The sequence below is a fragment of the Sphaerodactylus townsendi genome, linkage group LG08, assembly GCF_021028975.2.
Source record: "Sphaerodactylus townsendi isolate TG3544 linkage group LG08, MPM_Stown_v2.3, whole genome shotgun sequence".
Taxonomy (NCBI): Eukaryota; Metazoa; Chordata; class Lepidosauria; order Squamata; family Sphaerodactylidae; genus Sphaerodactylus; species Sphaerodactylus townsendi.
In genome coordinates this window covers 67,471,283-67,499,231 of record NC_059432.1, presented here as the reverse complement: position 1 = coordinate 67,499,231, position 27,949 = coordinate 67,471,283, and the positions used below count along the sequence as shown (strand labels likewise).

Sequence of the window (27,949 nt, the reverse complement as noted above, 5' to 3'; positions counted from 1 at the left end):
GGTGCTTAGGGCATTCAGTTCCTGATGCAAGGGAGCGACTCACTCCTTTTCTCCAGTATGGAGGCCAGTCCTGCTCACTGTGTCAAAGCAGCCAAAGCAATCAGTGTTAGTCCTGGGGCAAATGCTGTCCAGCTGCATTCTGTCCTGTGACCCAAAGAGTGACTTTCTGACTTGCTGATGTTACAAGTATAGCAAAGGAAGTTTCCTATTGGATCAGGTGAGCAGAGCCGAACACTGTATCCTGTTTGTGCTTTCATGTAATGCTGCGATGCTTGATATGATTGGGCCTCTCTAATCATTAACTTAAAGATCATTTCTTCTTTATTTATTGTCAGTCTCTTTAGTGAAATCTTAAATGGCAAGAGCAGCAAGACATGTACAACAAGAGACTGACTAGAAGAAAATTAGGAGTAGAAGGCCAGAACGTAAATCGACTTTAGAGTTTCTCACATAGGATTGTATCTTGTTGTTTTGCTAAAATCAAAATGTAATGTTTGGAGAAATGGTAATACATATTTAATTTGTGGTGGGTTCTGGTAGCTCAAGCAGTATAATATTTTAAATTGATTCTTGTTTGTTTTAGTGGATCAATAACCTTGAAGTTGACAGCAAATACAGTTCTTGGCCTTCCAGTGTCCAGGAGCTTCTGCGCCCTACCTTCCCTGGTGTGATCAGACAGATAAGGAAAAACTTGCATAATTTTGTAAGTTACAAGTTTCTTCACTTGGCGGTATTGCTTTCATTTCAGGGCTGGGCTGAAAGTGGGACTAGATAGAAATGTACCTTGAAACCTTCATTTTTAGAGTCCAATCCAGGCCACTACAAGGTAGCCCAAATAAATACAAAGGTTTCACAATGCTTTTGAAAGAGTTTGGTGAGTTTCCAGTTCACAAGAAAAGACAGAATTGTGTGTATTAGGAGATAATCATTGACAGTGCCTCTCTTTTTCCCCCTTCCCTTGCATAAAGACCTGACTCATAGTAAAAAGGGATTCTCAGTTCGTGTGAAACCATGATATAATGCATAGGAGATGGTGGGTTCTGAAGTGTTTAAGGCAGGGGTGTCCAACTCTGGCGCTTCAGGTGTTCAGGGACTACAATTCCCATCAGCCCTTGGCCATGCCAGCAGGAGCTGTTGGGAGTTGTAGTCCATGAACATCTGAAGCGCCAGAGTTGGACACCCCTGGTTTAAGGCTTGAACTGTTTAGGGATTTGTAAATTCAAGCCAGCACTTTTAATAAGGATTGCCTTTCTATAACCCCATGAGGGGTGTGGCCATCTTATTGGTCCACTGAATGCTTTTTTGTGATACTCCCACATATAGAGACTTGCAGTACACTTTGACAAGCAAGTGTCTGACTGTATCTGAAAAAATCCTTAGGGTTGTCACTGGTTTTGGTTTACTTCACTGTTAGCCAAGTCTGTTTATATTGTCTCCCCGTTTGCTGCAGTTCAGAGAAATGTTATCCTTCCGATCATGTAGCATTGCCCTGCGTGTTCTAAAATTTCATGCTAGCATTTGTTTTGTTTTCACCTGCAGGTAATCATAGTGGACCCATCCCATGAAAACACAGCAGAATTGCTCAGTTTGGCTGAAATGTTCCTTAGTAACCACATACCTCTGAGGTAATTAGGAGTGTATGAGGGCGTATAGCTTTAAGTACTGAAGAAATTAACTTCCCTTTTTGCAGTTAAGTAATATTTAACTACTTTATGATGCTGAAAAAAAGTAACCATTTGGCATAGGGGACCTGGTGGTATCATGGGGTCCAAATATATGAGATTAGGTTGTGATGCACATGCTTGTGATAGTATGTGTAACTTGCATGTTTTAGCAGAACCAGAAAGCTTGTGAAGAGATAACCGCGTGGGACTGCATACTTCCACTCTCCTCTTTTTTTCTTTTTTCATTTTTTGCAAATTGTCCTTTTAGTCTGAACATTATCTTTCAACGCTCTGCATCAGTGTTGAGCATGGTTAGAACCAAAAATGGGTTCAAGGCTTTGATATGAGTTTCAAGTTCTGGTTAGAAGTGAACCCGTGTTAGTATTAACCATCGTTGATCTAATTTTGGTAGACTAGTGAGGAAATTTGCCCACAAGAAGGAGGAGAGTATATACAACAAGAGTGGAAGTGAAGGAAGATCTTGCAACCAATAACCAGTCTCTTTAACCAGTCCCTAGTCATGTTCACTGTCACCTGGTCATGTCCAAAAGCCCAAAGATTTCCACTGTCAATAATTTGTGTTTTGCAGGTTTGGCCCATTGGTGGCTTTTAAATCATAGTAGGTGTCAGGGGCCAGCGCGCGGCTGCAACCCGGCCCGCGATACAACCCCAGCCCCAGACGAGCTCCTGGTGGGAACACCAGGCGAGCAGGGCAAACCCACTCCCCTCTCCCCCCAACTCACCAGGCGACCTCGCGGGCCTGGTGGCCAAGGACGGGGGGAGAGATGTGTCGCCCACCGCACCAGAAGCGGGAGGTGGAGCTGCGGGGAGACAGCCGAACCTGGCCCTCTGAAGAACGCCTAAGCCTCAGCCAGCAGAGCGGGGCACGGGCTAAGAAGGAGGGGGCATGGCCCAATAGGGCCAGGGAAGGGACCCACAGCAGCCAAGCTAATTGGGTCCGAGGGCTAGGGAGGGATGAAAGGGAGGAAGGGAGGGCAGGAAGGGGAGTGAGAGGCAAGGGAGCACAGAAGGAGGGAGAGGAAAAGGGAGATAAGGAGGAGGGTAGTAGGAGAGAAGAGAGGAGTACAGAAAGTTTGCAGGAGGCTACAAGCCAGATGAGGCAGAGCGGCCCAACTCTTAAGGAAGGGACAGGTAGGCCCAGCACTACGCAGAAGAGGGGACGAGGAGGGACTCAGTTACAAAGAAACTTAGAGGTCTTGCCACCCTGTGGCTACAATGACTAACCAACTTAGGAAAAACCCCAGTCTCCAGGGGTGAGGACGGGCCTGACATCACCCGGGAAGGGATAGGTGGGACGGACCTGGGGTCCCGCCGGCGACAGGGGAGGCAGGGCGACACAGTGGGGAATGGAACTCCAAATTCAGAGGCAGTATTCCTGTGAACACCAGTTGGTGGTGAAGCAGCAGTAGGGAGGAGGCTTTGATCTTTAGTCTTTGTACCCTGCTTGTGTGCTTCTTGTACACCTCTAGCCACTGTGGAAAACAGAATTCTGGATTGGATGGACTTCTGCCTGATAAGGATTTTAATCTGCATGGTGGATTTCTTTTTATATAGGATTGGCCTAGTCTTTGTGGTTAATGACTCAGAAGATGTTGATGGGTTGCAGGATGCTGGGGTTGCCCTCCTTCGAGCATACAATTACGTTGCACAAGAAGTAGATAATAATTATGCCTTTCAGACAGTTACATCCGTAAGTACTCTTTCGACAAGGCAGTACAATTGTATTTGTATGAGATGCTAGACCATTCGAGTAATTGTTATTCTATGAGCAATTATTGTGCATGCAGCGTGATGGAGTCCCTCAGGGTGTAATTACCGAAGATGTAGCCTTTACTTTGAACTTCTTTATGATTCTGACTTTTAAGTGATCAGAGGTTGTCTCATGTCACCATGAGGTCTTTCATTCCCCTTCAGAGATTCTTTGCTTTGTGTTTCCTTAAGCATTTTGGGAATTGCAATTGTTGACAGAACTTTCAGTGAGAAGTCTACTACGAGAGTGTGAACAAATTGGTTAGCGGCATAATGTTTAACATATTCTCCTATGCATATTGTGTTATTTGTCTCGGGTCTGGCTATAGGCCATAAGCTAGTATTCAAGGATTCAGTGCTAGTGTTTTAACAGCCCCCTCCCATTGCTGTGGAGAGGCTGTTGCTCAGTAGTACAATACATGCTTTGCATGAAGGATGCTCTAGGTTCAGACCCTGGAGCAGCAGTGTTGTAGGAGGTTAAGAGCTCGTGTATCTAATCTGGAGGAACCGGGTTTGATTCCCATCTCTGCCGCCTGAGCTGTGGAGGCTTATCTGGGGAATTCAGATTAGCCTGTACACTCCCACACACGCCAGCTGGGTGACCTTGGGCTAGTCACAGCTTCTTGGAGCTCTCTCAGCCCCACCCACCTCACAGAGTGTTTGTTGTGAGGGGGGAAGGGCAAGGAGATTGTAAACCCCTTTGAGTCTCCTGCAGGAGAGAAAGGGGGGATATAAATCCAAACTCTTCTTCTTCTTCTAGTGTGTAGCTGCCCTACAACTGAGTCAATCCGTTTGTCCATCTGGCTCAGTACTGTCTACTCTGACTGGCAGCACTTCTCTAGGCCTCAGGAAGAGAAAAGCCATTCCTTGTATCCTTTAACAAGCGATTCCAGGGTCTGAACCTAGAGCATCCTTCATGCAAAGCACCTATTGTACTACTGAGCAACAGCCTCTCCACAGTGATGGGAGTGGGCTGTTAAAACAGCTTATGGAAAAACACTATAGACCACCCCACAAGTTGCTCAGCTCACTTGGGAATGAGATTGAACTACTAAGATAAACGTTTCGTGGAAGAGGTAGATTCTGACCTGGAGTTTGAGGGAAGAGAGAGAAGTGGCATTATGTAGGCGATCTGGAAAGGAAGAGAGCTCCATGCAGGAAAGGTGGCAACGGAGGCTGGGAAAACTGTTTATGCTAAGGAGTGGGAGGTCCAGAGATCTTGGTTGTAATTATGTAATTTTTCCCTCCAACCGCACAGGTATATAATAAAGTAGGTGCAGGGGAGAAACTGAAAGTGGAACATGTGGTTGCTGTTCTTGAGAAGCAGTATCCCTACGTAGAAGTAAGCAGCATCCTGGGAGTTGATTCTGCTTATGATCAAAACCGAAAGGTAAGGAGTTCATATATACTGGTTAGCACACTTCCCATACTTTTCTTTCTGCCTTTTATATCTGCTAAACTGCTGGCTATGTTTGTGGTCAGACCAGGATACGTTCGTGTTTGGATTTTGAGTTCAGCTTGGTTATGTTGGGAAACTGTTCTGTCGGATAATTCTTTACCCATACTCTCATTGTGCTGTCTTCTTTATGAAAACAGCTGTGAGTAGCAAGTGACCGGGGGGAGGGGGGGAGGACCTACCAGTTAGCTGTCATTGGAACAGTGACAGATGAAACCATAATAGGTTTTATGGAATTCATGCAGTATGATCTGACAATATCACAAATAAATGGTGTTGCCAACCTTTAACTTTTCATAGGGTGCCATTGAAAGCATAATGACAGATTGGGGTGGGTAAGTGGTTTTCATTTCCTAGGTACAGTTATCTCCTCATCATTGAATAGTGCCCATGTTAACACTTCTGCTTGTCATACATTTTGGAAAGTCATGGAATCCCACAAGAAAAAAAGTGGTAGTTCCACAGATGAATAGTTGTGTTTGCTTTAGTCATTGCCAGGGTTTATCCTCCTCATTCCATCTGCTTTTTCCCTGGAACTGTCAGTGCCCTACTGACATAAGTGTTATTTCAGTGGATGCTGTTGCTGGTGCCAAAGAATTTCTACTCTAGTGAATATCAGCTATAACAGGGAATCTTTGAACTGTGATGGCACAGGTATAGAGACTAGGGGTGAGCACCAATAATTTTTATTGGTAAATGTTGGGTTCAGGTTTTGGTAAAGGGTTTGGGTTTTGGAAATTTTGGGTAAAGCTGATACCCATCAGCTTTATTTGACTTTTTACCAATTTATTTTGGGTGGGGGTTTAAAACTTCAGACCCATATAGTTCACTTCTTCCTGCCATGGCTTCTTAAGTCCATGTGGTGAGATGGACAGGTGGGTTGAGATGCAGCCCATGGCACAGATTTCTTTGCCATTGTGGATGTATAAAATTGCTAAATAGCAACAACTCTTCAGTTTGGTATTCATTTTGTGGCCAAATTTTAAAGAGAGTGTAGAAGGTACTTGTTTTCTATCTATTCAGAGCTATCTCATTGACTTTTTTTTTAGTTTGGAATGTCAGTTATGATGCACTTCAGTTTAAAAAGGCTGTTTTCATGTACAGAGTGAACTGCTTCAAACGCAAGATGTCTTTCATGTCTAAAGAGTTTCCTTTTTAAAAGCCTGACATTTAATTCCGACTGGTTTCTGAGGGTGGATAATGCTGCATGAAGAACGTGTAAGATATAGTGAGAATGCAGTGCCTTTTTGGCATTGTTTATGCAGAAAAAAACCCAGTCCTGGGTGTTGCAACAAATGCATAAAGACAGGGAAGAAGTAATCACATCTTTTTATTTCAGGAAGGACACAGTTATTATAAACAGACTGGTGTGGGCCCGCTACCGATTGTGCTTTTCAATGGGATGCCCTTTCAGAAAGAACAGCTAGATCCTGATGAACTGGAAACTGTGACCATGCATAAAATACTGGAAACCACCAGCTTTTTCCAAAGGGCTGTGTACTTGGTAAGATATGCCAACAGTAAACAGGGATTTACAGGGACTTTTCTAAGCTTACATGTGAGGACTGGGGTTCAAAGAACTGTACAACTAGTTCTGTACGTTCAAGCAATGTGTATTTCTTAGAACAGCAAGTCCCCCCTCCCCAAGCCACATGGCAAGCAATTTTTGAAATGGAGCAGCGATTCAGAAGTAGTTTATGATACCTGTGAGATATTTGCTGTTGCAAGAAATGTCAGCAATACCAACACATGCACATAAACTAGTTCTTTCAACCTCAGTATTGTATAAAATGCTCATGTGTCCTGATTTTTAGAAAGATGGTACTTGCTGCACGAATGCCTTGCTTTTCAAGATGATTCTGAATTTCGTAGCTGTTGCGAAAACATTGCTTCAGAAAGCCCATACACAGTTCTAGCTTTCTATTTCTTTTGTTTTTTAGGGCGAACTGTCAAATGATCAAGATGTGGTTGAATATATCATGAGCCAACCTAATGTTGTTCCAAGAATCAACTCTCGAATCTTAATGGCTGACAGAGAGTACCTGGATTTAACTGCAACTAGTAAGACACATTTGCTGTTGAAATCCTACATATGAGAGCTTGCCAGTTGACATAATGATGACTGTGAAAACATTTCGGCATTGTCCATTCAAGGTGCAATACTTTGCATGAATGGCTTTTGATTCTTCCTTCCTTTTGATCCTTTCTGACTTTCTAGTCTCAGTTCTATTGCCTTCTGCCAGTGTTGTCTGTGCCTTTCTTCTTTGGTCTTTGCTTAATCATATCTGTGTGCAAATATTCTGAAAGAACTTCAGAGTTGCAGCCACATGTGTAACTTTTGTACATAGTGCTCTAAGAGAAAAAACATTTACGTCTGACATAGAGTTTGGGTTTCCTCTTGTGCTTAAACTCATAGATCGAGCTGCAATAGCTCTTTTCTGATTTTTCAGGTCTGCCTGCGGTTGTCCTTTTCCCCATTTCTCTTTGCAGTATGCAGTTGTAACCTTGCTTGTCTTCTTGCAGTTTGTCTTTTGATTATATCTTGGACTAACGCCCACTACAACCATAGACATAATGCATGCGAACAAGTGACAACTACTAATGTAGTTACATTTGCCTTCAGAAAGGGAAATTTCTCAAAGATGAGGGGGATAGTGCGCAGGAAGCTGAAAGGGAAAATTAAGAGAGTCAAAAATGTCCAAGGTGCTTGGAGGTTATTTAAAAACACAGTCTTAATAGCTCAGCTGGAATGTGTTCCGCAGGTTAGGAAAGGCAGCGCCCAGTCCAAAAGAAAGCCACCATGGTTAACAAGGGAGGTTGAGGAAATCATTAGGAAAAAAAAGATGTCTTTTAGAAAATGGAAGTCCAACTTAACTGATGAAGAATACCAGAGAGAACACAAATGGTGGCAAAAGAGAAGCAAGTTAGCTGTAAGGGAGGAGCAAAAAAAAAGGATTATAGAGGGAATGCATGAAGCTAATACTAACATCAAGGACTAGCTAACAAACAGTTCCGCTTCAAGTACATCAAAAAGTAGGGAAGCCAAGCTAGGGAAGCGGTAGGCCCGCTAGAACTGCAGTGAAGGAACAAAAGGTGTGCTAAAAGATGACAGGGAGATTGCAGAGAAGCTGAATGAATTCTTTGCATCTGTCTTCACCCAAGAGGAGGTGAGGAAAATTCCTGCACCTGAACCAAGCTTCTTAGGAGGTGAATCCGAGGAACTAGCGAAGATAGTGGTAGACAAGGAAGAAGTACTGGCAGCCATTGATAAACTAAATGCTACCAAATCCCCTGGCCCAGATTGCATTCATCCAAGAGTTCTTAAAGAGCTCAAGCATGAAATTGCTGATGTTCTCACATTAATATGCAACTTATCTCTGAAATCAGGCTCCATCCCTCAAGACTGGAAGATGGCCAATGTCACACCAATCTTTAAGAAAGGATCTAGGGGGGACCCAGGAAATTACAGGCCAGTCAGTTTGACATCTGTTCCTGGTAAATTAGTAGAATCTATCATTAAAGATAAAATTATTAAACATGTAGAAAAGCAAGACCTGCTGAGGAAGAGTCAGCATGGCTTTTGTAGAGGCAAGTCCTGTCTTACAAACTTACTAGAGTTCTTTGAGGGTGTAAACAGACATGTGGATAATGGGGAACCAGTGGACACTGTCTACTTGGATTTCCAAAAGGCTTTTGACAAAGTTCCTCATCAGAGACTGTTGAGAAAACTCAGCAATAAAGGAATAAGAGGGGAAGTCCTCCTATGGATTAAAAACTGGTTGAGGAAGAGGAAACAAAGGGTGGGTATAAATGGGAAGTTCTCACAATGGAGAGATGTCGGGAGTGGTGTCCCCCAAGGATCCGTATTGGGACCAGTGCTCTTTAACTTATTCATAAATGACCTGGAAGTAGGGGTGGGTAGCGTGGTGGCCAAGTTTGCAGATGATACCAAATTATGTAGGGTGGTGAGAACCACAAAGGATTGCGAAGAGCTCCAAGCGGACCTTGATAAATTAGGTGAGTGGGCTAAGAAATGGCAAAAATGGCAGTTCAATGTAGCAAAATGTAAAGTGATGCACATAGGGGCAAAAAATCCAAACTTCACATACACGCTACAGGGGTCAGTGCTATCAGTCACAGACCAGGAAAGGGATTTGGGCATCTTAGTTGATAGTTCCATGGGAATGTCAACTCAATGCATGGCAGCTGTAAAAAAGGCAAACTCTATGCTGGGGATCATTAGGAAAGGAGTTGATAATAAAACTGCAAGGATTGTCATGCCCTTATATAAAGCAGTGGTGCGACCGCACTTGGAGTACTGTGTTCAGTTCTGGTCGCCACATCTCAAAAAGGATATCGAAGAGATAGAAAAAGTGCAGAGAAGGGCAACGAGGATGATTGAAGGATTGGAGCACCTTCCTTATGAGGAGAGGCTGCAGCGTTTGGGACTCTTTAGTTTGGAGAGGAGATGTCTGAGGGGGGATATGATTGAAGTCTATAAAATTATGCATGGGGTAGAAAATATTGACAGAGAGAAATTTTTCTCTCTTTCTCACAATACTAGAACCAGGGGGCATTCATTGAAAATGCTGGGGGGAAGAATTAGGACTAAAAAAGGAAACACTTCTTCCCGCAATGTGTGATTGGTGTTTGGAATATGCTGCCACAGGAGGTGGTGATGGCCACTAACCTGGATAGCTTTAAAAAGGGCTTGGACAGATTTATGGAGGAGAAGTCAATCTATGGCTACCAATCTTGATCCTCCTTGCAAATGCCTTAGCAGACCAGGTGCTCAGGAGAAGCAGCAGCAGAAGGCCATTGCTTTCACCTCCTGCATGTGAGCTCCCAAAGGCACCTGGTGGGCCACTGCGAGTAGCAGAGAGCTGGACTAGATGGACTCTGGTCTGATCCAGCAGGCTAGTTCTTATGTTCTTATATATTTTGAAATATAAAATAAATAGATGAGAAGACTATTTGGAGGCATGTGAGCAGTGTCTGTATGGAGACTGTCTGGCTTTATTGACAACATGCATAAAATACGAATTTTTTGGTTATAACCTACACGCAAAACAGTATAGTGTGGCCACGTAAGTATCAAATAGAACAAAAACCGCTATACTAGGGGCTACAATCAAGTATATACTTGCACAATATATGGTCAATATGTGCTGTAACTTAATTTAGAGTGCACGTGAAAAGACAAAAAGCAGCAAGACAGTTGAGCAAACACAATATCAAATGCAGTAATCCACCCCTTTGCACAAATGTCTTTTAGAGACTTCAACAAACAGATGTATCAATTCCAATATAGTCCATATCCAATATAGTCCATCTCCAAATCGGAAGCAAAGAGAGACAGGTTACCTGGGAATTTCCCCCCCATTTCAAGTGAATCTCCCACTTCCTCATTCAGAGATGTAAATTGCTGTTTCACCCAAACGGACTCCAAAGATCACTCTTTGCAAGCTTAAAAGCCAGTCAACGAAGTACTAACAGGTTCTGCTCTATGACAGTTCATGTTGGCTGCTTTGTTACCAAGATGTGTCGGGATGTGTTAGTACTTTGCTGACTGGCTTTTAAGCTTGCAAAGAGTCTCACAGTCTGTTTAGGTTTAGCAATTTACATCTCTGACTGAAGGTTCCTTTGAAATGGGGAAATTACTGGATAACCTGTCTTTCTTTGCTTTCAGTTTGGATATGAACTTTATTTGAATCCATGCATCTGTTTGTTGAAGTCTCTAGAAGACATTTGGGCAAAGAGGTGGATTCTTGCATTTGAAATTGTGCTTGAATATATCCTTGTCAAAATTGTGTGAATTCCCACATACAAATTAAGAGTGCTGGTCTGTATGTCTGTTATATTTAATGTCATGCTTTTCTTATTGTTACTGGTAATTAGGTATTTGTCATAAAATGTGTGTGTTTTTCACTTTCATTCAGATAATTTCTATGTTGATGATTTTGCCAGATTTACAATTCTGGACTCCAAAGACAAGACAACAGCTGTAGCTAACAGTATGACTTACTTATCCAAGAAAGGTATAGTTAAGTGAGATTTTTTTCCCCTTTCTATGTGCACTGTATGCTGGTGAATGCTTATCCTGCTTCTTTTTAAAGAGTTTCTTCAAGTTGCAATGCATAATAAGATGTTGTACTTCATTTTTTGGAAAAGGCTTTTATTGATATCTTGTCTTTTTTCCATGTGTGTGCTTCTTCACATGCAACCAAATCTGTCTGATCAAGTTCTTTGGTTTATTGTATGCAGGATAAAATAACACTATAGATGCAACCTATTTTCAGTCTTAGTCCATGGAAGTTTGTGGTAGAATAAAAACGTTAATCTTTAAGATTTTCTGTTTATTTTTGATATCTGTAAGGATCCTTACAAGGGCCATTTGATCTAAACTGATGATATTTTCCCCATTCTTTCCTGTTCTACTCAGGAATGTCCTCCAAGGAAATCTATGGTAATAAGCTTAAAAGCACTTTCCTTTCCCCCTCCCCCCTTGCTATTATATTAATATACTTGCATACTTAGATATATAGGTCTTGTATTTATTGGAACCTGTAAGAAACAAAACATAATGCATGGTTTTTAAATAGTTCCCTATAAGAAAGAAAACTGATCATCGTATTTTATCAAAAATTGTCTATATCAGAATGTGGAATCTTAATTTCTTTACAGGTTCTTTGTCATATTCAAAATATTCTAAAATAGGAGGCCCAATTTGAACCATAATCAAGCATGCACTTTTGTGTAGATGAACCTAACATATTTACCTTGGTAGTACTAATGTCATTTGGTTGTGCATGTTGACTTAAATTTCCATTCTTTAAAATTTCCATTCTTTAAAAACACCATGTGTGCCCAGTGTGAAATGGACACGAACATTGTGATAACATCAGGATCCGTTTTTTTTCTTAACTGTGTCATTTTTCAATGTGCAGATGATTCCTTTATTAGACCAGTGACTTTCTGGATCATTGGAGACTATGACAAACCATCTGGCAGGCAGCTATTATATGATGCAATCAAACACCAGGTAGGCAGCAATATTTAACTAAAGTGAAGGCAGAGAAGCAGTGTTGTCATATGCTGGAAACTAGTCTTCCTCCATTTGCTAGCTTTGCGTAATGGCTACTCTCTCTTCAAAAATACTAATCCATCAGTTGTTTGGATCAGTCACTAAAAGTTGTCAATCCAGCACTGCTGCTTGCTTTTTGCAACCTGAGATTTCCCTTCCTTCCCCTACTTACTAATCTTTCTGTGCTTAGGCATTGGCTAACCCAACTGACCTTACAGTTCTATGCAGAGAACTATTCAGTGTATGTTTACTGAAATCACTAGGCTTAGTCTGAAGTAACTACATAGGAATGAACTGTAAGCCTTGTCCATTTTATCTTATATCTATCACAGGTTGGGACTTTTCTGGAGAAGAGGCCTGGCCAAGTTGAAAGTTTTATTATTCCATGGCTTTTTAATTGGTCTCAATAAAGAGATTATACTATTGTTGCTCCTTTAAAAATCATGCAGGGAATACTGTTTTATAGCTCACTGGGCTGCAAATGCTTCTTTAGTGTCAGAAGTAATTACACCAATGTGTACTTCCAAAAAGTTCAAAAATAATTCAATTGGTAAGTACAAAGTCTAGTTTGGCTATAAAACCTCTAGATTTGGTCACATGAGATCCTGATGTCTAAAGTGAAGGATTATTAAAGGAAGAGCCATTTGAGTGAAATTTGAAATTGTCTTTAGAAAAACAAGTGTGCTCCTAGAGGAGAAAAAAAAAGCTATGTACATTATATATTGGCTTGACAAAGGATTTCTGAAATAAAACTGAATCTAGAGGTTTTATAGCAGTGGTTCTCAACCTGGGGGTCGGGACCCCTTTGGGGGTCGAACGACCCTTTCACAGGGGTCGCCTAAGAATCTCTGCATCAGTGTTCTCCCTCTGTAAAATGGATAAATGTTAGTGTTGTGGGTCACCACAACATGAGGAACTGTATTAAAGGGTCGTGGCATTAGGAAGGTTGAGAACCACTGTTTTATAGCCAAACTAGACTTCGTACTTACCAGTTGAATTATTTTTGCACTTTTTGGAATTGTTATCAGTGAATGAAAGAAAGACTTATATGTTATATAGCAATGACTTAAATGATACTCACTGAGTTTGAGTATGCATTGGTGTAATTACTTTTGACAGTACCTGTTGTACACCTGCCTTGATTAACATGGTGGCTTTAGTGTCAGAAGCAGACAACATGATAATCTTCAGCAGCCACAAAAGCTCATTGTTTCCTGTTAAGAATCTCAGCACTTTGTGGTTGTCGCTAGAGAAACGTCGTGTCTTCACTGTCAATGTGAAATCATGACATTGATAACAAGTAACTGAATAATGAGAAGTCCAAACTGATTGTTTCAACCTTCATAATATATTAGTGATTATCAAGTTAAACGTAACAGAAACCATGTCTGAATGGTATAGTGGCTAGTGTGCTAATGGGGAGATCTGGGCTCACCCATGAAGCTCACTGGCTTAACTTGGGCTTCTCACTATCTGTTAGTGTAACTACCTCATGAAGTTGTTATGAAAATAAATAATGAGGAGCAAAACCTATGTGTGCCACACCAAGCTCATTGGAAGAAGATAAAAATGTGGTTGGTTGACAGAAAAATAACCTTAAGTTATTAATATTACACCTTCAACAAACAATATTAATAACCTTATTAATATTATATCTTCAACAAACAACTGCTTAAAAGTACTTCTTGCTGATTAGAGGTTTTATAGCAGTGGTTCTCAACCTGGGGGTCGAACGACCCTTTCACAGGGGTCGCCTAAGATGTGCATTTTCATTTTAGGGGCCAAGTTCACAAGGCAGGGATGTAGAAATGAATCATGTGTCATATTTTTGGAAAAGATTAAAAAGTAGCTTTGAATCATTATGACTGAGTCTTTTTTAATAGCAGCTTTTTTACATCTTTATTGTTTCTGATCACACATATTTGTAAGGTATACTGATAAATAGTACTTGGGAAAGGAGAAAAGGGTACATGGTAGTGTTTTAATGTTGAACTATTGGTTGTTATAATCTTTATTTGCTGAATTTCAAAGCTGTGTGGGAACAAATTTGTTTGAATGTACATTTCATTGTTGTGCAGAAATCCAGCAACCATGTCCGGATTGGTATGATTAACAACCCGAGTGAAGACCCATCCAGTGAAAATACAGTCATTGCCAGGGCCATTTGGGCAGCCTTGCAGACACAAACATCTAACATTGCCAAAAACTTCATCACAAAATTGGCCAAAGAGGAAAATGCCAAGGAACTGGAAGCTGGAACTGAGATCATCGAATTTGCTGTTGGAGTACGTGTGCAACATGGATTCTGCTATGATACAGATAAATATCTGATTTAGCTTTTCAGAGTACTTGCTACATAGCTTGTTTATGTGTAGGGAATCTTGACTATAGCAGGGGCAGAATGGAGGTTCCTAATTTCATAAGCCAGAGCTGTATTTCTGCTTCTACTGCTTATAGCTTACAGAGTATAGAAATGCAGAAGTCTTTCATGCAGATTCTGGCCCTTCTCATTTATTTATTTTTTGTCACAAAATGGATGTGTCACAGCTTTCACCTGTGAGCTGTTCACATCAGAATTTGGGACATTTCAGCAGCTAGTGATAGAGTTTTGTTAGTCTTATAAATCTTACATTTGGGTATTTGAATCATCCCCTTTTAAACAGTTATTGCTCGTAAATTCTCTGCTGTTTTCACTGGTGTCCAGGCTTGGATCTCAAAGAGCAATTCTGTCAGCACCACAGCAGTACCTCCTGTGGAACAGAATCTCTGCTGCTGAAGGCAGGAAAATTGTTTTTTTTTCCTGCAGCAGACTCATACCTGGCCCCCATACGGTTCCTGGACATTTATCAACCTGGAGGAGCACAATTTCAGTGGACATGAAAAGCTGCAGTGGAAGGGAGGAGACTTGGAAGTTGTCTTTGAGATTAAAATCTAAGCTACTCTTTATGAATGCAGAGAAACCTTTCTGCACTGACTCCTCTCCCCTCTCCTCCCAATTACTGCAGTAAGGGGAACTGTATTGACCCCTTTTGAAAAATTGGGGTTGGGACCTCTCCAGTGTTACTGGAACCTGTGTTTCATATTTGTTGGGCTTTCTCTTTAAATTTACCAACTGAATACAGTAATAATTAGTTTCATAGATTGCTGGGAGTAGTTTCTAAAAATAGCATTTCCTCTTTGAAGCTAGGATAAGGTGGTTTAGTCCACCAGTTGGTTGAAATACATTTTAGATGGCTTTGTGAAAACACATGCCTAACTTTGTCAAAAGGAAACCCAGGAGCTCAAAAAAGAATCGTAAATCATTATGAAGAGATAGTATATTGTCTGTTGACTAACTTTTATTGAAACTTTTTCCCTACTTAGGGTATGGACATGGATACATTTAATGATGCCTTTCAATCTCCTAAAGTGGATTTTATTCTTTCTCATGCTATGTACAGTAGAGATGTTCTTAAGCTGAAGAAAGGACAGAGGGCTGTGATCAGCAATGGAAGGGTAAGCAAACTAAGCAAGCTGAATCCAAAATATGACAGGATCTGACTCATATTTCAGGCATTTTTAATTAAGTATGTAACCTCATTCCTAATGCTTAGGAAGTTTAAATTTTATATTGATACATGTCCTGATGACGTCAGAATGATATGCTAATACTTTGATTTTACCTAAGGCTAATAGTTGGAACTGAAAATCATCAGTGCTATCTTATAGATCTTTGTTCTGGGTGGAATCAGTGGCACATTTAATTGAACAGTCACCCAGCTGACAAATATTTTGCTACAGAAAAAACAAATGAGACTGTGTACTTTAGATTTAAATTAGCATTTAAGATTACAGTTTATTGCACAGTGTCAAAACTATTTTGGATAGCATATACCAGAAGAGCCAAGAAGATTGTTCATCCAGAAAAAAATACTGCTTAATGCCTTCATTTTTTGTATGTTTCATTCAAGGTGATGTCACAATAACATTCTACTTCTGAATATGCGAAACATATCCATGGCAATTAGATTAAAATCCAGTATCTGCAGGATCAAAATAATGCCACTCCAAATGCTCTAATTGAATATTGCATTAGTTAAATATTTGGTTCACAGGTTTATTTATCAATAAGAGATATGGTGCCCTGGATGCGTCAAAGGACTTAATAAATGTCAGTTGCCAATTTTTTTTTTGGCTGCAGTTGCTTAATTTACAACCTTGTTGCCATTGTTTCGTTTTTACTTTAGATTATTGGCCCATTGGAAGATGATGAGCTGTTTAACCAGGATGACTTCCACTTGCTAGAAAACATTATGTTAAAAACTTCTGGACAAAAAATAAAATTCCATATTCAGGATCTAGGAGTGGAAGAAGATCTGTAAGTAAAAATAAGCTACAGGGAGTTTGGCTGTGGCATGGGTTTGTTTGGGTTCTATAGGTGTTGGTCAAGAGGAAGGATTAGGGAGGTTAGATTTATTTTGTTTGCAAATTATGCAATCTGTGCTGAATTTAGAACATACTTTAAGGAGCAAGGCCTTGTCTGTGCGGTGCAGGAGCATTGAGGACCTTATGCATTATGCATTTCCTGTTGTAGATGACTATGCAGTCCTAAAAGTGACTCCATTTGCTGCATTAGCAATTAAACGTAGGCAGAATTTTATAAAAATGTACCATATATACTCGTGTATATGCTGACCCGTGTATTAGCCGAGGGACCTAATTTTACTACCAAAACCTGGGAAAACTTATTGACTCGCGTATAAGCCGAGGGTGGGAAGCTGGGAGGCAGAGGGAGCTCCTTATTTGGGCACCGACACCGGAGTTCCCCCTTCCCCCTTCGAGGAGGGCAGCAACAAGCGGCTTGTGCAGCCGCAGGGAGGTCCTCCTGGGCCACGCCTCCAGCCTCGGCAGAGGCCTGAAGAGCTGGCTGGTAAGCGGTGACTCATGTATAAGCCGAGGGGGCATTTTTCAGCCTTAAAACAGGGCTGAAAAACTCGGCTTATATGCAAGTATCTACAGTAATAGCCTTTGGAAATAATATTGACAATAAAGTCCTTTTGATTTGTTCCTTTTGATTGATTCTTGACATTAGCTGGTACATGTTCTGTTGTGGAGTCTTTTTGATTTATAGTCACATAATATGCCAGTTTATTTTTTCTGCAAATCCCACTTTAGAAGTTTAGGACCTATGTGGATTGCTTCTCGCAATGATTTTGTAATTCGTTTGCCAGGATATGTCTTTTTTAAAAACACCTTTGGACATTAGGGTGGGGGAGCCTTGCTGTGGTCAGACTGCATACTTTGCATGTTCAGTCCTTGGCATCTTCATTTGAAGGATGTTGCATGTCAGGGGATAAAGAGACCCTTTTCTGCCTGATGCCCTGAAGGTAAGACAGTACTGAGCAGTCAGAGGCATAGCTCCAAGCCGGGGGGGGGGGGGCACTGCGCGCATGCCCCTGTGAGGGTGTGGTGAGGGTGTTCTGAGGGCGTGGCAGGAATGTTCCAGGGCAGGGCGGGAGCAGAGGACGCACCAGTGCACCAGGCTCTTTCCCCCCTTGCTACGCCTCTGACTGAGCTTGTTGACCCTGTGGTCTATCATCATATTAGGTTGCTTTCCATGCAGATATGATGTGATGAGACATGGTGATTCAGAAGGGAATTGTTGAACAGATGGAATATTTCTTCTTTATTTTAGCGCAAGTGACCTTGTTATGAAGGTGGATGCTCTTCTGTCTGCTCAACCAAAAGGAGAGGCAAGATTAGAAAACCTTTTTTTTGAAGACCGACATAGGTAAAAAACTAGTGGAACTGGCTAGTCATTGGACATATATATATACCCCATATCTTCTCTCTGTCAACTGTTACAAATAAAGATATTGACTAAGATGTGATAGCTTAGTAAACAATGCTAACAGATTACTGGGAAGAACGATTTGCTCATTAATGCATTAAGGCACAGATAAACAGATAATTTTACATGTCAAGCTTTTCTTGATTAAGGGCTTTACCTGCCTTTCTATCAGGGTAAAGGGGAAATGTTTTCCATACATATGCATTCATGATTGTAAAATCTACTTTCTTTCCCTCCTACAGTGCAATTAAGTCGAGACCAAAAGAGGGGGAGACATATTTTGATGTTGTGGCCGTTGTTGATCCTGCTACTAGAGATGCACAAAGACTGGCTCCGTTACTCATGGTGTGAATACATTATTGGTTCATAGTAATTAGCAGTTGAAGGACAATCAAACTGTGTGTTTTTGTTGTAGTTAACAGGTTTTATTCTTCTACCACAGTCTTTATGATGGGTAGCAGGGTGGATATCTACAAACTTGGCGTGAGGCTTACAGTGTTACCGAATGAATCTCACAGCATATAAAGCTGACGTGCAAAAGATAATGGGTTGGAGCCAGTGAACTGCAAATGGAGTTCTGGTTGTGCAGTGAATATTTCACACTTCCACCTTTTTGTCACAGACCCTGAAAAGTAGCTCCTGGAGGTTGGGGCCCCGGGGGGGGGGGGGAGGCTACAGATCAATGGGGAATTCCACATAAATTGTGGAACCATCATATCTTGGTATGAATCAAGCTGCCTTCTGAATATACCATAGTCCCCTGTTGTTCAAGCCTTTACGTTTGGTGCTCTTCCATTCACCCCCTTCACTGCAGCCCTCCACACAAGGGATTAAAAACTTCCTGGAAGGTTGACTCCATTGGGAGAAAGAGTTTCTTTTCTTGGGGTGGGGGAGGGTTTTTGTGGAAATGTTGCAGCATATAACCAGTTTCAATGCCATCCTAAGCACTGAGGCCACTGAAGTTGAGGAGCTTCAAATTCTCCTTAAGATGATGTTATTTCCTTATCAAACCTAAATTTATTTTAGTGCTTTAGCAACACAACAGGCCTCATTTATAACTTAAGTACATTAAAGTGTATTGTTTGAGTATTTGTGAAGTTTAAAAGTATAAGTGCCTACAAGCAAAACTTTGAATGGAATCAAGCAGGGATGGCTAACCTATGGCACTCCAGATGTTTATGGACTACAATTCCCACCAGCCCCTGCCAGCATGGTCAATTGGCCATGCTGGCAGGGGCTGGTGGGAATTGTAGTCCATGAATATCTGAAATGCCCTAGGCTAGCCACCCCTGAGAAAGAGACTGTGTTGCAGGTATATATCTAAGATTTCGCTGTCTAAAAGGTAGGGAAAAGAAAAATTGAAAACAGAAGCACACATTTTGTAAGCTAAGATAAAGTGTGTTGAGACAAAAATCTGTCTCGTATAGTCACAAATAGACTAGCAACATATTTGGGTAGCAATTTAAGCTTTGTAACACTAAATAATTGAACTCTCAAATGATCACACATGCTGTAGTCTATGAATCATACATAACATTAGGCATATTTAAGCAACAAATAAATCCGTGAAATTTTTGTGTAAGTCTATACTATACACAGGGATTCTTGTTATTTAATGTATTGGATAATCTTTTGTAAAAATGTATTTACAAATTATGAGTAGGTAAAATCTTCTCTTGAAAATATTTCACTTATTCAAGAAGAGAGAGATTTCATAGGGTTTTATCTCCTGTGCTCCCCTAAATTTATAATTTTTCTATTGGAAAGTTTGCAGGGGGTGGGGAAGAAATTCAGGTTGGAGTGGGAGGGAAAAACCATTTTTTAATTGGAACTTCCTGAACCTTTGCCACATTTTGTTCTAGAACCCCTTCTAACCTTTCCTTTCACTCCAGATTACGTTGAGATTACCTTAGTAGGCCATGTGATGTGAGCATTGCAGCTGGGCAGCCCAATCTGGGGTGGGGGGCAAAGCGCAATTGAAAACTGGCGTGAGCTTGTGCTGATGTGTTTGCCCACCTTAGTTGGCTTCCACCAGGTTTTTGGGCCAGCAACACCACGACCTAGGCCTCTGACTTACACCCCCCTATTCATTTTCCCCTATGGGGGCTATTCAGGGTTAGGGTGATTCTCTGGGTTTTGCTGCCATTTTTGCGCCGCCTGGAAGCCCCCTGGAGGTGGCCCGGTAGCAGTGTCATCCCCAGTTACCACAACCTCTGGATTGGGCTATAAGTCAGTTAATAGAGTCAGTTAATAGAAAAAGAAGGCCTTAAGGAAGAAGCACAAGACTGCAAGAAATCTGCCTTCTCTTTTGTAAATATTAACTTTGTGAGTCTTCCCTCCTTTTTTAAAGGTGCTGAACAAAGTGATAAACATGAATCTCGTAGTTTTCATGAACTGTCAGTCCAAACTCTCTGACATGCCCTTGAAAAGGTAAGAACTGATGCACTTTACAGAATATGACAGAAAAGATTAATTTGGAAAATGTTATGAATGTGTATTGTGATGGTTTTCTGCCACAAAGCAGTAGGCTTCTTTGTACATTGGTCACTTTTGTATGGGCAGGTCTAATGGTCCAAGAAAGCTGTGTTAGTCCCTGCTTATATTGGCATAAGACTTACACATCTGAAGGGTTTTTGGCCTTTGTGCAATACTGTCTAAGAATTTATTTTATCATTGTGTTGTAAGCTCTCCAGGCAATTTGGAAGCAGACCTGCAGAAATTGCAACATTTAATTGGCCTGAAGTTTAGGCTTTGTCGAGCACATCCAGCTCATTGGTGGGTAGACTGCATGTTCACGCTTGTGCCCAATTGCTTCCATTCCGCTAAGTTTGTAGTTAAGGGTGATCTGCCATGCTAGTCCCACAGCACAATGACTTTATGACTTGATGTTTAAATCTGCAAGATTTTCAACCTGGTGCAGCTGCATTGGAGATTGGAAAAAAATTACAGGAGTTGCTTATAAAATACCAGTCTGGTAAATCATTCCTAAGGTTTAAAATGTTGTTGAATGATAAGTAAAATAATTGCACAGTATCGTACTAAGACAGTTTATATCCGGTATAGCCAGAAAAATGTTTTAGGGTTTTAGGTTATAGAAACTGTATCTTTTTGTGTGATGATTGTAAGAGATGCCTTGGTTGGGCTTTTAGTCAAAGTGGCTGTACCCAATTTCCTAGATTATGTGTTGTTAATTTTTTTTTCAAAATAAAAAAGTGAATAGCAATATAGGTGCCAAAATGATAATAAGACAACATGCTAAGCTCTGTAAATACTGCACATGAATACAGAATATGTTTAAATTTACACCAAATTCATGAGAGGCTTATATAGCTTGGAAACATTTAAGGTACTAAAAAATAAAGCAAACTTTATTACTGTGACTTAGTATCAGTATATCTTCTGCTTTGCTTCAGTCCTATAATGTTGTTAAAGGGATAAGTAATGAGGAAAAAATGTTTTCCTAAAATTCTGTTCTTTGCTTGAAAGACCATTACAATTCAGCAGGCTGATTGTTCAAGGAATCCAACTAGATTATTTTATAATTATACATTTTAATGCTAGGGGTGTAGGGTTGGAGAAGAGTTAATCAAACTACAAGCTGAAAAACATTAAACACTGTGACAATGATGGGCTTAGATACTAAAAATCTGATGTTTTCTGTTTTAAATTTAGTTTTTATCGTTACGTTTTGGAGCCAGAGATTGCTTTCACACCAGACAAACTTTTTATTCCGGGTCCGGTTGCCACATTTTTGGACATGCCTCAGTCTCCTTTGTTTACTTTGAATCTAAATACTCCAGAGAGCTGGATGGTGGAGTCTGTAAGGACAACATATGATCTTGACAACATTTATTTAGAGGAGGTAAGAGACTTGACAGGTTTGCAGTCGAACACGTACATTAGTTTTTGGAGAGGGAGATTTCATTTAGGATTTTGAATAGATCTGCATGCTTTGATCAAGTTTAATGGCAGATTTAAATCTGCCCTGAGTAATTGATTTTGGTTTCTTTGGGGAACAAACTGAAAAGGCATGCTACGTCCTTCCTCCCAGTGCCAAAGATTGGTATTTATATTTCAGGGGAAAACCATTATGGCTTTCTTTCATAGCATTGAAAACTATATGCCAATGAAGCTTCTAGCGTTTGGTTGAAATCTTCTGCCTAAAGTTGAAACTAATGGAAGTTTAACATGCATGTTTTTGAAGCCTTTTTACTGCCTGTGTATTTCTTTCTTAGGACTTATCTTATATTTCTCCTTCCAAAATTGTTGTGAGGGAGAGTATGAAAGATGACTTCTATTTGGAAATAGCTCATATGTTTCATATCCCAAGGTTTAATTAAACAAAATGCTTAATGCAATAATGGTTCAGTAAGAATTTGAGAGTCAGTGATTCCTTCATCCTTTCCTATGTAAGGAACTTATTCAAGTGAGATGAATTTCATTTGAAGACTTTTACTTCCTGTTAAATTCCTATTATTTTAATATGGCAAAGAGAGATTGTAGCTGTTTAGAATATCTCTAAACAGATTTATATTTAAATGGCATAATGGTATCAACAATCTAAACTTGTAAATAGTTGGACTAGAAATTGAAAGGGTGATTAATGCAATAATGGTGGTGATGGCCACAGGAGGTGGTGATGGCCACTAACCTGGATAGCTTTAAAAGGGGCTTGGACAGATTTATGGAGGAGAAGTCGATTTATGGCTACCAATCTTGAACTTTTTGATCTGAGATTGCAAATGCCTTAACAGACCAGGTGATCGGGAGCAACAGCCGCAGAAGGCCATTGCTTTCATCTCCTGCATGTGAGCTCCCAAAGGCACCTGGTGGGCCACTGCGAGTAGCAGAGAGATGGACTAGATGGACTCTGGTCTGATCCAGCTGGCTTGTTCTTATGTTCTTATGTTCTTATGATTATAGCAAGACTCCAAGATTAAGAAGTCTTTCATGCTCAAGTCTGCTTCTTCGAGAAATTTATTTACAGTAACTATGATGCCTAAATTTCCAAAGACGCATTAAGGGTCTTAGGGTTAAATGTGTAACCGGGGGAAGGGGTGACTCAAGTCCCAGGCACTTCTGGGGGGAATGCAGGCAGGGCCCCCACCAACCTGGCTGATCCATGATTGGCAACAGCAGTGACAGCCGCCCTCACTCTGCAGAGAGAGAGAGAGGCAGGGAGGGAAGAGAGCCAAAGGAGATAGGGACAATGCTGGAGGAATATTGTGCTACCTGCTTCCCGCCTCCTCCTGCACCCTCTGCCTCCCCTCCAAGGCAGAAAGCTGCTTCCACTTGGGGGCTTGTCTACTTTCCATTAAGAAGCAGTGGGTAGACCTGGCTGCCACTGGTCTACCTGTGGTTGAAAATAATGGGGTTTACCCATTAGTCTTAATGGTGGGTAAACCAGCCCTCCAGAGAGCTGACCTACCCACAATAATGAGTAGACCTGGCCACCAGAGAAATGTCTTCCAAGATGGGGAAGACCTGTCGGATTTTTAGGGAGGGTGGGACTCAATTTCAGTGCTTGTCTTGGGTGCCATTTTCTATAGATACACCCCTGATTAGGATTAGTATTAATAGCAAAGCTAGGAATTGCCTTCTTAAATTTATGCAGCATAAAATTTGATTCCATGTGGTTGAAAGATGCGTAACAGAACAGTGTGCCATCCTGTTTTCAATTACAAAGTGTAACCAGCCACTAAGAAATATAATTTTTGAATGCTTAATAGTGATTCTTCATTCCTTTTTGCAGGTGGAGAGTGTAGTGGCAGCTGAATATGAGTTAGAGCACCTTCTTCTGGAAGGGCACTGCTATGACATCACTACAGGGCAGCCTCCACGAGGACTTCAATTTACACTAGGAACATCAACAAGCCCTGTGGTGGTTGACACCATTGTCATGGCCAACTTAGTAAGTGATTATCTCGCCAACTTTACTGGAATAAAATGCCTTTTGAAACAAACTTGCATATTCTCAGCTGCCACCCCAGCTGACTGATACTTGGCCTATTGGTTCGGTATGGTCTTTAGGTGTGGCCAAAGGAGATGTTAGACTTCTGAGGAAGGGTAGAATTGGACTATACCACATCAGATTACCAGCTGGGGATTCTTTTGGAATGTTCCTTCATGTAAAACACTGTGTTGAAACCAAGGTTTTGCTTACTTCAGGTAAAAGGAGGCTTCAGTGGAAGGTGCCTTGAGCTGAGGGGAGAACTGTTAGTAGAGCAGTCATAGGATCCAACCAAGCAACTGCCAGTAAAACAAAGCAAATAACATCATGCAAGACATTCTAGCCTAGCCTGTTCCTCGCTGTGGTAGTTTTCTCCTTGCAGGGTATTTTTACACAAGCAGCCATTAAGAAAGCATCTTCCCTGTCCCCACCCTGAAGCAGTGCAGCTCAGGTTATCTCCCTGTACTGAATGTGTGCCAAGTGTTTGATAAAGAGGGTATCAAGGTACCTGCTGGAATCCTGAGAATCTACAGTATATCATATCTGCATACATGAGACTTCAGTTCTTTTATTTGCATAATCATTTGTCATGGAACAAAATGAACCGCTGATATTATTCGGTGGTGTTATGTTGCTTTCATAGCTTCTGCATTCTCCTAGTGTACAGTTTAGAGGCTCAGATGTTAAAAGGTTATATCTGGATCAATTCATGCAAATCCCAATCTTTCCTATAAATTCTCCCCGAAAAGTAACTCAGCATGTAACAAAAATCAAGTCAATAAAACATCTTTTGGCTAAAAAGACAATAATATATTAGTAGTGATCACAATACCTTCTACAATAAGTGTGGTATTTCTTAAAATCAAATAAAGGCAGGTGTCTTTGGAGAGGGAGTTCCTTAATGTGATCACCTTCAGGCTCCTTATTGTAATTGGCTTCACTAGCTGCCATCTTTTGAGTCTTGTATAGGATTAGAAACCACATGAAGTATTATGATCCAGGGTTTTCATGACTTCATAAATCATAACCAGTGACAGGCATCAGCAGACTAAATGCATGCCTCATGACAGAATCATTCATGCATTTAACTCATGTTCTTCTGTTTAATAGTAGGGATTTTATTAGAATCTTACAAATGTCCCTTTATAAAAACTGTTCTTAGTTCTGGAAAACTTTACTATTGCATTAGTACAGTTTCTGAAACAAGGCAAGACAAGTTTCTGATGTTAATTTCTAAAATCTAATTCAGTTATTGATGGAAGGAATAATCTCTACTAATTGTAACAGGATGTGCATCACATTTTTGAGAGAGTCTACTGCGTTAATTTGTATAATTAAGATTTGCTAATTAGCTGCTGCCTTTCAGTTTACTGTGTGTTAATCATTTGGTGCTAAACAAATTGACCATCACTGGACTAGAACATCTTTCTCTTTCCCCTTTTATAGGGCTACTTCCAGTTAAAAGCTAATCCTGGTGCCTGGATTCTGAGACTCAGAAAGGGGAGATCTGAGGAGATCTATAGAATCTACAGGTGGAGTACTGGAAATTACTACTTTTGGTTTAGTCAAAACCCGTTTTGAATAATATGGCCCACCAGTGTGCTATTGGTTGGTATCTCCAGTTGTCATAGCTAGTGATACACAGTGACTCAGAAACATTCACCTCTTCTCTGAACTTCCCTGAACTGATGCAATAGATATCTATTTGCAACTGGGTTATAGGGGAAGCATTTTTGAGAGCGGCTCATAGTGAAGAATGGAATGATACAATTAGGAACAAAATCTTTCTCATATTTCCTATCACAAGAAACTCAGGGGAGCAGGCATTGTTTCCCATTGCTCATTTTACCCTCACAACAACTCTGTGAGGTAAGTTGGGTTGTGTTTGTGAATGGCTCAAGGTCACCCAGCTAGCTTTATGACAGCATGGAGATTTGAACTCCTGGAAATCAGTCCAGAATTTTAGCCACTTTCACATCACTAGCTCTAAATGTCTCAATTATTGTATTTCATTTTAGCCATGATGGCACAGATTCTCCTCCTGATGCCAGTGAAGTTATCATCATTATCAACAATTTCAAGAGCAAAATTATCAAAGTGAAGGTGAGTTCAAAAATGACCCTGTAAACTAGCTTTTTTGTGGAGAAGATTTGGTTTGTAATGGGACAAGAGACTCTTAAAAATTACTGTCCTCCTATATACCTATTTTATAGAGGACCCAATGGGCAAAGCAAAGCCTACATATTTTTCATTTATAGACAGTAAGGGAATGGAATAACAGCTGTGTAAGCTAAGTAACGTGTACCTACTTTTTCCGCAGCTTCTTGAAAGGGTGGAGCAATATTTTTTGCTGCCACTGCTGAATTTTTATCTTATCATGTAATCCTTTCAAGGACTATCAGAAACGCTATTTTTGTTCTTATTCCTGTAGACCAGGAAATGGGGACCACAGTCATTTGATGTAGGTCTCATTGGACACAGTAGGGCCCAATCTAATATCTATAGAAGCATGGTGAGAATTACAATTTTTTAATTTGGATCATGGTGGGATCCCATGGGCCAAGGGACTGAACTGTACTTCCCCAGCATCACCTTCTGAAACCTACCCTCCAGGTAGGACCCAGAACTATTGCAGAATGATGCTTCAAATCCCTGCCCAGATAGGCAGTCCAGAAAGATACCATGATCGATGATACTGAAAATCAGTGGGAGGTCCAGGAGAATCAGTGGAGTCTCACTCCTCTTCTCTTTCTCCCAGGACAAGTCACTTACCAGGGTGGTCATAGCTGTCTCAGTCCTATGACTAGCCCTGAAACAAGATTGGGAAGGATTTAAACAACGTGCTTCATCCAGGAAAGCTTCGAGTTGTCCAGCAGTCACCCATTCAGTTGCCTTGCTCAGGGATGGGACATTTGAGACTGGTTGATAGTTTTGAGATCTCTTGGGTCCAGGACAAGCTTCTTTAGAAGTGGATGCAACATGGCCTGTTTCAATTCCCCTGGAATTACAGCTCATCTCCAGACTACAGAAATAACTTTCCCTGGAGAAAATAAATGATTTGGAGGGTAGACTCTGACATTCTACCCACTGAGGTTTGTGTCACCCACAGGCTCCACCCCCAAATCTCCAGGAGTTCCTCACCATGGAGCTAGCAACCCTCACCCCCACCAGCAGCCAGGGAAACCTGGCAACTGTACACTGTACAGACACAATGGTACTGGAAAAGTGTTGTTTCTTTGCTGCTATCACTACAGCAAAGATATATAAAGATAAAGCTTTATAATTTGTGTAATTATGCTGGTAAACAATGGGGGATAATTGTGATGGTATATACTCAGCGCTCAGCGTGCAAGTTGCAATCTTCCACGTATGGTATAACTTGCAATGCACCAGCCTGTTAACTTATTCTGTTGTCTTCATTCTGTCTGTTGTTGTTGAGTTTTTTAATCCATATACAGCAATTCTACTTCAGTAGGGAACATTTGCTGAAGTGCACGATGACCGTTTTTTCTGTAGCGTCCCATTGATATAATACCTCTACCCTTCTCTTTATGCTTTTAGAGCTAGCTTGGATTATACTCTTAATCAAAACTCATGGTTTTGCTCTCAAAAGATTCTGTCTGATAGTGTTGAACAATTCTGTTTGAAGAAATATCAAAGCACGTTATCTCTTGTAGGTTCAGAAGAAACTAGACATGATAAATGAAGATTTGCTAAGTGATGGAACTAGTGAGAATGAATCTGGATTTTGGGAATCTCTTAAATGGTAAACATGGTGGCTTGTTTCCACAGTCTTTCATATTGCTTGAACCTGTCTTTGAATGTGTCTGGCCACAGAGCTGATGCTGGACGTTCTCTTCACCCTCCTGGTGCCCTCCTCACCAAAGGCCTCCATCAGGCCAGTGGGAACATGTCCCCACCAGCTCTCCCTTTCCTTGTGCTTACTGGCCAAAGCCAGGGATGGTTTGGGGCAACCCAGGTGTGTACTGCTCAGGGGGACATATGCTGTCAAATGTCCCCGGGCTGCAGCCACTTAGTCATGTGGGGGGCGGGAAATCGTTCCCCGCACCCCTCCTTCTCACCGAGTCCATACACTAATTTCAAGACCTGGTGCAAAAAAAGGTCGTGGTGGGGGAGGGTGGCCACCCAAGGGGGGGGGGGACTCAGATTTTGCGTTGGGCTATATTTTCCCTAG

At 41.0% G+C, this 27,949-nt stretch overlaps 1 protein-coding gene across 3 annotated transcripts in view; it reads left to right on the top strand.

Moving 5' to 3' along the window:
- The window catches only part of UGGT1 (UDP-glucose glycoprotein glucosyltransferase 1), a 66,575-nt gene that overhangs the window by 20,313 nt on the left and 18,313 nt on the right, over nt 1-27,949 (top strand). For 2 of the 3 annotated variants that reach the window (XM_048505603.1, XM_048505602.1), the window contains exons 14-33: nt 584-703; nt 1,540-1,625; nt 3,240-3,375; nt 4,693-4,824; nt 6,230-6,394; nt 6,831-6,951; nt 10,830-10,928; nt 11,333-11,356; nt 11,838-11,932; nt 14,053-14,259; nt 15,338-15,469; nt 16,201-16,331; nt 17,649-17,744; nt 18,047-18,149; nt 20,155-20,234; nt 21,477-21,666; nt 23,557-23,715; nt 25,201-25,286; nt 25,773-25,857; nt 27,432-27,520. In XM_048505603.1, coding sequence (XP_048361560.1) covers nt 584-703; nt 1,540-1,625; nt 3,240-3,375; nt 4,693-4,824; nt 6,230-6,394; nt 6,831-6,951; nt 10,830-10,928; nt 11,333-11,356; nt 11,838-11,932; nt 14,053-14,259; nt 15,338-15,469; nt 16,201-16,331; nt 17,649-17,744; nt 18,047-18,149; nt 20,155-20,234; nt 21,477-21,666; nt 23,557-23,715; nt 25,201-25,286; nt 25,773-25,857; nt 27,432-27,520 — 2,336 coding nt within the window. The remainder of the gene's footprint in view (nt 1-583; nt 704-1,539; nt 1,626-3,239; nt 3,376-4,692; nt 4,825-6,229; nt 6,395-6,830; nt 6,952-10,829; nt 10,929-11,332; nt 11,357-11,837; nt 11,933-14,052; nt 14,260-15,337; nt 15,470-16,200; nt 16,332-17,648; nt 17,745-18,046; nt 18,150-20,154; nt 20,235-21,476; nt 21,667-23,556; nt 23,716-25,200; nt 25,287-25,772; nt 25,858-27,431; nt 27,521-27,949) is intronic. The other variant, XM_048505605.1, reaches the window with a different exon arrangement.